This window comes from Coffea eugenioides, chromosome 11, assembly GCF_003713205.1.
Source record: "Coffea eugenioides isolate CCC68of chromosome 11, Ceug_1.0, whole genome shotgun sequence".
NCBI lineage: Eukaryota > Viridiplantae > Streptophyta > Magnoliopsida > Gentianales > Rubiaceae > Coffea > Coffea eugenioides.
Genome location: NC_040045.1, coordinates 710,969 through 722,523, shown reverse-complemented (window position 1 = coordinate 722,523; position 11,555 = coordinate 710,969). Strand labels below are relative to the sequence as shown.

General features: G+C 35.7%; 1 protein-coding gene across 1 annotated transcript; it reads right to left on the bottom strand.

Annotated features, from left to right (window-relative positions):
• Nucleotides 1-7,540: 7,540 nt before the first annotated feature.
• Nucleotides 7,541-9,796, bottom strand: LOC113751338. Its single transcript, XM_027295313.1, has one exon. It carries the CDS (start codon nucleotides 9,794-9,796, stop codon nucleotides 7,541-7,543), a length of 2,256 nt encoding a protein of 751 aa, XP_027151114.1.
• Nucleotides 9,797-11,555: the final 1,759 nt, after the last annotated feature.

Genomic DNA, 11,555 nt, shown 5'->3' with positions numbered 1-11,555 from the left:
TTGAAGCATTTCATATCCTTCTGCCTCCACATCAAAGCAAGACCTTGAGAGTCACTTTGGGCCCCAACTAGTCTGGAATCGAGCCAGGTCGGACCCAAAACGGGTAGCAAGCTCTCTTCTCTCCATTCACAAGAGTCAAAATCCGAAATCTTGCTTAGGGAATTGAGCCCCTAAACTATTTTAATTGTTTGCTTTTGATTAGGGGTGGCAATTTTCGACACGACCTGAAAACACGACACGAACCTAATACGAAATTAATGGGTTTGGGTTGAGATTTCGGGAATTCGGGTCAGAATCGGGTTGGACCCGATGAACCCGAAAAGAAAACAGGTCGATTTCGGGTCAACCCGTGGTGACCTGATATGACCCGTTTATGAATTAAAAATAATTTAATAAACATAAAAATAATTTTATCTAACTAAACTAAGTTATTTTTTTTTCAAAGGCATTAATTACTTAATCCTAAATGAATTTATTTAATTTGTGTGAAATTGAAATTATTATATTTGGACAAATAATATATTATATTATTTTTTACTTTTATACTGTTTTAATTTATTTTATATTTTGTTTGGGATAAAACACTTTTACGGTGTTTAATTTATTTTAGATTTGGTTTGGAATTATTTATTTAAATTTTTATTACTTGATTATGTAATTAGTTTTGTGAGAAATTGATTTTATTAGAAATTACAGTGATAAATTAATAAATTAAAATTAAGTTTCGGGTCATTTCGGGTCGACCCGCCAACCCGTCAACCTGAAATTTTCGGGTTCGGGTCAGCACACCTGACCCGTCACGGGTTGGCGGGTCGAGTTCAGGTCAACAGATTTTCTGGCGGGTTGACCCGAACCCGACCCGCCAACCTGATTTGGACCCGAATTGCCACCCCTACTTTTGATCCCTCATTTGTTTAAAGTCTTAGATTAGCCCCACAATGTCAAAGAAGTGTCACACTTTAATCCTTCAATCCATTTTCAACCTGAATTTATCAAATTTTGCCCCTTAAATCCATCAGCTTTAATGGTAGAGATGGACCGAAGGATCAAAAATTGACGTTCTTTATTTTGACATAAGAGGTCGTGGTCAATTTTGACAAGTTTACACCTTTGCTTCCTCTTAAGCCTATGTAATCAGGTATCTAAATCAACACATGAATCCCAGAAGTTGCGAGTATTAAAGTATGGATTAATCTTTTTTATTTATATTGACAATGTACATACAATCAATTTTGGATAAATAACAACTATACAAAATTTGAATTTGAAATTCAACTTTTGTACATGTATTATTGATCCAATGGTGATAGTGTATATATTTAGTGTACATAATATTTATTCAGTATATATTTCCTGAATGTTTTGTGGTTTATATTATGGGAAAATCGTTCAAAACGTCCCTCACATTTTGTAAAATGACTTTTTTTGTCCCTTACTTTTAAAAGTGTACTTTTACGTCCCTTACAAATTCACATTGATCAAATTTAGTCCTTATCTAGGTTTCCGACTAGTTTTTGGCCGGAATTCATCACATGCAAGGCATGTGATCATTTTTTAGGGGCAAAATTATCAAATTAAAATTTACATAATCCATCTATAGTCCCTTACATTTCACAAAATGAATCATTTCATCCCTTACATTTCACAAAATAAATTTTTTCATCTCTCAGATTTCTCAAAATGAATTTTTTTATCTCTCATTGACCACGTGTACGAATAGTTTTTATTTTTTTAATTCATGAATATATCTATTTGATTTCATATAAACAGTACAAATAATATGTAATACATCTCTATTTGATTTCACCTAAACAAATCGATATATACATGGGTTTAAATCTAATAATTTTGTTTTAAACATATATATATATATATATATATATATGATTTCACCATCTGAATCTATTCAATATTTGTAGTCTTTTCTATTTTAGTAATAATTCATTTATTGAGTTGTTTAATAAGAGTATCTAATTAATCGGTGTTAATTCGAATTCTATAGTCATGCTAACAAATTGCAGTTTAAATCTGAAATTTTTACTCGCTACCTTTAAGACCAACAGTTGAATTTCTTATCTTATGACTATTTTAAAATTTGAAAGTGTCAATTACTTACTTCTTTTTGTCATACTTTTCCTTTGTTTATTTTTTCTGTCTAAATTTAATTCGATATAAACACTTGATAATGTTTAGAATTAAATGTTTTCTTTGTTTTCAATTTTCGAGTAAAAGGAATGAACATGAGTGAAAAACTAACAATTTTTTTAAACCCCTGTATATATCTATTTTAATTTCACAAAAACAGTATGTTTAGGCGAAAATTAAATAGAGATATATTACATGCTATTCGTATTGTCCATGTGAGATCAAATAGATATATAAATTAGTTTTAAAAAAAGTTATTCATACACATGAACAATGAGAAATGAAAATTTTTATTTTGTAAAATATGAGGGATGAAAAAATTCATTTTGTGAAATGTGAGGGACGAGACAATTCATTTTGTAAAATGTGAGGGACAAAAAAATTCATTTTGTGAAATGTGAGAGACTATGGATTGAATTATGCAAATTTTGATTTGACAATTTTGCCCTTAAAAAGTGATCACGTGATCACATGCAAGACACGTAGTGGATTCCGACAAAAAACTAGTCGGAAACCTAGATAAGATTAAATTTAATTAATATGAATTTGTAAGGGACGTAAAAGTACCACTACAAGAAAATTGCGTTTCTGTGACAGGCGAAAGTCGTCACTAAAAATTCAGAAGTCGTCACAAAAAAAGTCAGTGACGACTTTTACTGCTGTCACAGAGCTGTCACTAGTTCTATGTCACAAAAGGGGGTCCATGTGACGACTGTTGAAAGTCGTCACAAACGATTTCGCTTTTGTGATGACTCTTGTCGTCACTCATTGTTGTACATTGTGTGACGACTTTTATTGTCACTAAGCTGGCTAAATTCTTGTCATAGTCAACCCTTGGAGTTGTCACATTATGCTTCCGTTCAGTGACGACTTTTGTTGTCATTGTTTTCCATCCATAAAAAGTGACGACTTTCTGGTGTCACTAGTGAAACTTGTTGGCAGTGACAACTTTTTTATTGTCATTTATTTTTTTGTAAAAAGCAATAATCTAATGTTAATTACGCAACATAGCTGCCAACAATCACAAAACGTTCATTGAGTAGCAAGGAGAAAAAAAAAGCCAACATACGAAAAGAAAGCCAACATTCATTTCCAATAGAAGATCAACCCAAATACATATATATATAAATGTTGCCTCAAATGAGTCATAAACCATGCACCATCCAAAATAAGCCATTCAGTTACAATACTAGTGATTTCCCATCCACAATAGAGAGTAGTAAAGTTCTATACAAAAATATGAGCACGATTCCCATCTAGAACAAAACATGAGCACGATAGGCCTTGTAGTCTTCAAATCAAAAACCATCTTCACAGCAATGACTGGCTTCTTCTTCTTGGGAATCGTGTTAGAACCTACACGTTACCAAAATTGAAGCAATGAGCACTGGTGTTAAAACTGGAACTACACTTCTAGATAGGCACCATATTATAAAAACTAATGTCACTCTAATTTGAAATTATAGCAATCTAAGTAAATTGCTTAACACAAAAATAAAGTGAAATTATAGCAAATAAGACATTGAATGTATATTCTGTGAAATATAGAATAACAATACAAACACAATAAATATCTGCATGTTCACAAATATATATGCAATAACAATAACAATAACAACAATAAAATCCTAAAATCATTGAGAGCCTAGATGATCGTGAACCACACAGTATATCAAGAAAAAAAACACACACACACACGCACAATCACAGGTGCCTCTTTTTCCTTAGCACAAAAAAAAATTCTGATACAGAAAAATTTAGATGAGTTCGACAAAGAAAAAAGTGGAATACATCCCAACATTCAAACACCTTTGCTTTAAAAACACCAAAGTTTTGGTTGCAACATCCAGCACCTCAATGGCTGTAATTAAACATGAACAAGATTTCAAGCACCTAAATCAGCCTCAAGCAACTCAATTGCATTAAACAGGAATCAGATTTGGTGGAACCAGATTTCAAGTGCCATCAAGCAACTAAATTGACATCAAGCAACCCAATTGTATTAAAAATGAATCTCTATTTTGTAGAACCAGAATTCAAGTGCCTCAATTGTAATAACTATGAAGAGCAAACAATTTATTTATACCTGACACAGAAGTTGCTTATTTGTGCAAGTCTTTCAGCTGGTTAGCTAACTCATCATACAGGCTTCTTGTTTCTGTTTGTTGCTGTTGCAAGGTCTTAATCAACTCTTGCTGAGCAGTGAATTGTTGAGTTACTTCTGCAGCTCATTTTTCTGCTTCATCTGCTCTTTTTCGGCTGTCCTCAATCTCATGCCTCCAGCGTTCTACCTCAGCAGCTTGCTTCTTGGTTGCACTACGACCGCGGATGTGTCCAGGTATGTAACCAAGTTCTTGCTCGCATATTTCCTTGCTAGTCATTGAAGTTGTAGCCTGCAATTCCCTCATTTTGTCCTAGGCAAGTAAAAAATATGATCATTATGTAGCTGGAATGGATGTCAATAATTTAAAAATCCATTATCCAAGTGAAACAGCTCACCAAGATCTCTTTTGCTTTGTTATTTACCAGCCCCCCTGACTTCTTTGACTTTCGACTTAACTCAAACATGTCTATCTCTGAAAGCTCGACATCTTCTTTCCTTTTCTGTCCAAATTTTCAATTTTTTCATTTTCAGTCATATGACAAAAAGGATGTACATGTACAAGTGTTGGCTGGGTTTCAGATTACCTTTTCCTCAACAACTCTTGCAAGCGATTTTGTGCCAACAGTAGTGTGGCAGTCATTTTTGGCACGATTTTGCTTGTTACGTTCACTAATTTTCTGCCACAAATTAGTGAAAATTTTAACTGACAAAGATTAGCAAATTTGTGAAGTGAAATCTGAAATTTAATAAAAGGATAGGTTATTTTGACAAGCTAACCTTAAATTCATCATTTTCAAAGTAGCTGACCAGCCACTTCCAATCTTCTTCACTCACACCTTCAGGAACTTGCCTCAATGCTTCTTGCCTTGATTCAAAACTCTGGAAATACTTGTGAAGCCGATATCGATGGTTTCGATATTGTGTGTTTAACTGCCTATTAATAGCAGTTTTTGAGGTGATGTGCTCTGGAAATCGAAAGTCATCCTACAATAACAGTGCAATCTACTTAAAACCAAGCAAATCTATGTGAAAATGACATATTAAATCTAAGGAAGATTTGAGTGCAAAAGTAGTGCAAATCTAAAGCAGTAAAATGTCTCATACTTTCTGGATGAAATTAGAGTATTAACAGGTCAACAAATACCGTAACCGTGCTGTATATGCCTTCTCGGTCACCGGGATTGAGATGGGACCACTTTGGAACATTAAGCCTAGTAACCTTCCTAACAACACAACCCCCTTCTGTGATGAAGTATTGAGAATCCTTCCCAACAATCTGCCGAATACAATCATCAATTTCAATGGTGAGCATCTCATTAGCCTCCCTTTTTTTTGATAATGATAGATTTCGTGTATGTCCTCTTCTTCTTGCTGACAGCAGCATAGCTATTAACAAATATCAGTCCATACATTACTTTGACCACATTAACAAAGTCAGTCATGAAATAGAAACTTGGTTTTTAATTTCAGCCGTGAAAATGAAGTCTAACTTACCATTTTCTTGCTCATTAGAAACTGGAATAGTCTCATTTTCTCCGGATACACGAGACTCAGATGTCTGAGGGTGTATCATCCTACTCTCACTAGCAATTTCTCTAGGTGAAGAAGTTGGAGTGACAGATATTGCATTCTCTGAGGATACACTCTTGGATGCACTTCTTGGTTGATTGCTTCCAACTGAATTAGGTATTGCAGGCTGTTGTGCACCTTGAGCTTTTCTCTGCAGCATTTGGCCTCGCTTTCCTGGTCCAGCCATCTAAAAGTAACAAGAAGTTAGTGTTACAGCATAGTATAATTTAGGAATAAAAACTAGTTAGCCGGAGTTAAAGAGATTAAATTTAGTGTCATGTAGTCCTCATCAATTTCACCTATTCCGAATCGATGTCATTATCACTAAGAATCTCCTCTTCGTCTTCCTCATTGTTAGACTCATGTTCATTCACTTCATCATCATCATTAATGAAGTCTTCAAAGGTGCCATTTGAGCTATTTTTTGACTTCTCAGCATGTACAATGGATGAAGGTACAGCCTTCGGTATCTCATTGTCTTCTCTTGAAAGTAATGGTGGATTGTCGAGGTCTATTATAATAGTGAAATCCCCAGTTGCTTCTTCTTGATATATTTCCTCAACCATTGGTTCTTTTTCTAAATCTTCAGGAACATCATACAAGTGCCTTGGACTGAACCTCTCGACGACAAACCAGTTTTTGCCTAGTTTCACGTCTTCAAGATAAAAGACTTGTTGGACATGTTGAGGGAGGACATATGGTTGGTCTTCATACCATTTTCTGGACGAATTGACACTTGTGATACCCCATTCTTTGTCCACTTGCATCCCAGCACTATCATCGGTCTTCCACCAGTCACACTTGAATACTATAACCTTTTTTTTCCCGAGCCAGTATCTTACTTCAATAATTTGTTGTATCACACCATAAAAATCGATCATATTGTTACCATGCTCACCTCTAACTACAATACCACTGTTTTGAGTCTTTCTTTGCCTTTCCCGATTTTTCGTGTGAAACCTATACCCATTAACCATGCAGCCCGTATACATGCAAACTCGGTTGTCTAGCCCAAATGCTAATGCTCGAAGCTCACCATTGGAAGCCTCGCTGCCATACATAACCTAGTAAGGACAATTTCACCTAAATCAGTAATTTATTGTATTAGAGATAAAAAAAAGTAGGCTGTCCAAATGACACTACAAACATACACGCTGTTTAACCCATTTTGCAAATTCTCTATCGTGCCTTTGGTCCACATTTTCAGCACTCTCTGCCTCCAACTCCATTTTATGCGCACTATAGACAAAAACAATCACCTTGTATAAATTTGCCTTTGAACATATCAAAATATAGAACAAAGGTACAAGCTTTAATTAACATTAAAAGCTTACTTTATATAGTCCTCAAGCTCATCACAATTGTTCAATATAAATGTATGAATTTTTTCCAGCTCTGAGTCAAGGAAATTGCCCCTTTTGGGCCCTCCAAATGGACGACCAGGGCATGAAAAAATGGACAATTCACCAGTATTATATCCCCTATCATTGTTTCGTTCAGGCTTGTTGAATATCGTATCAATATTGTCTAGGTACATAGAGCAGAATGTCAAGCATTCTTTATCTATGTACCGCTCAGCAATGCATCCCTCTGGCCGGGCCTTATTCCCAACATAACTTTTCAGCACTGCCATATGTCTTTCTCAAAGGAAAATAAAAGAAATTAGAAGATTGCAGTGGTCTTTAATAAAAAAAAAACTTACAAGGCTATATGTACAACTCTCTACCTCTCAAATGGGAACATCCAACGATATTGAGCTGGACCGCCAAGGATAGCTTCAGCAGGCAAGTGAACCATCAAGTGCATCATTATATCGAAGAAAGCTGGAGGGAACAACCTCTCTAATTTACATAAGATGACTGCAATTTTTTGGCCTAACTCCTCCAGAACCTCTCTATGTAATGTTCTAGCACATAATTTTTTGAAGAATTCACTTAACTCGAATAGCACTTGCCGAACTTCTTTTGTTAAACTTCCACGGATTGCAAGTGGGAGTAGCCTTTGTATAAAAATGTGGAAGTCATGACTTTTCATTCCAGAAATTTGAAACTGGCCATTCTTTATACATCGGCAAATGTTTGAGGCAAACCCATCTGGATATTTGACAGAATTCAAGAACTCACATACTTTTTTTTTCTCCTCCTTGGTTAGGCTGTAACAGGCATGTGGCATGATATAAGAGTCGCCATTTGGAATCAAATGTAGCTCTTTTTTCAAACCCAAATCCTTCAAATCTTGACGACACAACCAGTGGTCTTTGGTTTTGTTTTCAATATCCATAATTGTGGCAATGACAGCCTCTGAGACATTTTTTGACACATGCATTAAATCCAAATTATGCCTAAGAAGGAGGTCTGCCCAATATGGTAACTCAAAGAAACAACTTTTCTTTGTCCAGTTCAAACCACTCTCAGAACGCTTGCGTTTCTTTGCATTGGATTGCGCCTTGGTCTTCCCAAAATTTACCTCCATATTTTGTACCTGATCCAAAATTTCATTTCCAGATAAAGGTGCAACAGGATTCCTAAAGTCCACATTGCCATCGAAAGGTTTTTTTTCTCGCCGCCAAGAATGGTCAATGGGTAAGAAGCGGCGATGACCTGTGTAACACAACTTTTTTCGGTGTGGTAAATGTACGCAAGTTGTCTCAACCATGCAAATAGGACATGCTTGATACCTTTTCGTACTCCATCCGGACAGCATTGCATAAGCTGGAAAATCATTTATAGTCCATAGTAAAGCTGCCCGGAGGTCAAATTTCTTGCCACTATATGCATCATATGTTTCAACACCAAGCCACATTTCATTCAGTTCATCTATTAGAGGCTCCATGTAAACATCAATCTCATTTCCCGGGGATTTAGGCCCAGGAATTAGCATTGATAGGAAAAAGAAAGGATCTCTCATACACTTCCAAGGGGGCAGATTGTATGGCACTAGATAAATAGGCCAGATGCTATAAGCACTAATCATGGTCCCAAAAGGATTGAAACCATCAGTTGCAAGACCTAACCTCACATTTCTAGGATCAACGGCAAAGTCCGGATGCAACCTATCAAAGTGTTTCCATGCTTCACTGTCTGCTGGATGCCGCATGATGTTATCATCATGCACACACTTTTCTTTATGCCATCTCATATCTGAAGCTATTTCTTTGTGGGTATATAATCGTTGCAGCCTAGGTTTCAAAGGAAAGTAACGCAAAACTTTGCGTGGAACTCTTGAACCTGCCATCTTGTAGCGAGGTTCTTTACAATTTAGATTTGGACAAGTGTCAAAATTTTCATTTTCCTTGCGGAAGAGAACACAATCATTGACACAAGCATGGATTTTTTTAGATTTAAAACCTAAGTCTCGAATGAGCTTCTTAGCATCAGCAAAAGACTTGGGAACTGTGGCTTCAGGAGGTAGTGCATGCCTAAAAATTTCCAGCAATGCATTGAAGGACTTTATAGTCCACCCGCTCATTGTTTTCAAATGGAGCAAAGTGACTACAAAGGATAGCTTTGAGTAAAAATGATTCCCTGGATACAGCTCCTTTTTTGCATCTTCTAACAATTTAAGAAAGTTATCTGTGTCACTATGATTCGCATTTAGACTATCATCCGTTGATTCTTCCCTACCAGCCCAATTGTCCCCCCATTGTGCTGTCCCAATGTCGTGCAACATGTCATTTAAATCTTCAGTATCACTATCCTCCTCTCCATCCCCATGTTTAGTACTATCCCCACAATTTTGGTGTCGAAATTGTTCCCCATGGTGTATCCATCTTGTGTAGCTTTTACGAATGCCTTGAGTCAATAAATGATCCTCCACAACTGTTTTAGTTTGGTTACAAAAATTATTGCATTGTGTACATGGGCATGGGATTTTCTGATTTTCAACTTTTTGAGAATATGCAAACTTGAGGAAACTTTTTACTCCGAGTTCATAAGCCTTGTCCTTCCTATTGCTAATCTTCATCCAAGTTTTATCCATGTCCTAGATATAGACACATCAGCCTTTAGTACAAAATACTTTTCTAATATCAAACTAAAGAGAATAATTTGTTAACTAGCCTTTTCAAAAATTAAGGCTACAAGTCATATGAAAAGCAGCCATAAAAGTAATATGAAAATTCATATAAAAAGCCATGAAATCAGTATCGTATATCAAGAAAAATAATATGTAAAATGCAACATTTTAGAAGCCCAAATTGCCTCGGATAATGGCAAGGAAATGAAGCCTTTCGGGGGCAGGACAGAAGCCATTGGATAATGAGCTAACAAAAACAGGGGAAAATTAAAATGTAGGTTCGAAAATGGCAAGGAAATGAAGAACAAAGAACAAACTTCAGTTGAACTTACCTGAGAAATGTATAGCTTTCCCCAATTGCCTCGGATTTGCTGGTGCTAAAGAGCTCGAAGCGGTTGCGGGTCAATAGAGGGGAGAAAGGGCTATCGTCAGTGGTGAAGGAAATGCTGAAGAATAAATTATGGTGCTGGATAGCTCGGACTTCAGCGGCTGATGGTGGTGGATAGCGGCAGACTTCAGCGGTTAACGGTGGTGAGCGGCATTTCGACGCGGTTGCGGGTCAATGGAGGGGAGAAAGGGTCATCGTCAGTGGTGAAGGAAAGGCTGAAGAATAAAGCTCAAGTTGCTGGGTAGCGGCGAACTTCAGCGGCTGATGGTGGTGGATAGCGGCGGACTTCAGCGGCTAACGGTGGCGAGCGGCATTTCGAATCTACGGGAAGGAAGGGTTAGTTCACCATAGGAAGGAAAGACTGAGAATGAAATTTGTCTAAGTGTTGGAAGAGAGAAGCGGCGAGACTTTTGTTTGTGTGTGAACAACCAAAAACGACGTCGTTTTGTAGAGATTTCAGCCACCCGCCTCGCGCCTCTTTCAGATTTCAGACTGGCGCTCTTTTTTTTTTGGCATCTAAGCACATCTTTGAGATTCCAGGATTCACACCTTTAGCTTCATACATTTTTTTTCTTTTTTTTTTCCCTGGTCAAATTTTTTTTTCAGGTTTCTTTTTTCATACTTAATCTCTTTTTTTTTTCCTTAATCTCATCTATAAATATCAAATAAATTATTTGATATTGGTTTCTTTTTTGTGCATGTATATATATATATATGTGTGCTTGTTTGTGTCTATATACATCTTTTTGGGTTTGGACAACTCAATATACAAATTATTTAAGAAATTACCTTACAATAAAACTTACACAATAAAACATGTTTCAAAAATTTAACATGCATAGAATTGCTTATATACAGTATAGCACTTCTTACTCATGCTTATCCTACTCTTTGTCTATTACTTAGTTTTTATAATAAATTAAAAGAAACATGTAAATATTCTGTTAAATGTGTTACAACTCTCAATCTTATTACACGACAGATATTTTACTGAATAATTTTAATTTCGTATATACCCATTCCATATGAAAATAATTATTACTTATGATGTATTACACGTTATACTAATCTTTCACAGTGCTAACATTAGACTACAAATTATATTCAATTACACTTTTTCAAATTATTTCAGTTATTGATTTTTGGGGGTTGTTATAAGGAATAATAAACAATTCGTGAAAAAAATTTTATGCTCAGACATGTCTATTATGTCAACTTAGCAAAAATTACAAATATCTAAAAATAGTTTGTTATTATATCATTTGCATTTTGCTAATACGTAATGAATAGGGGCTAAATTATAATATTAGGGTGTCATATCTTCGGTGCTTTTGC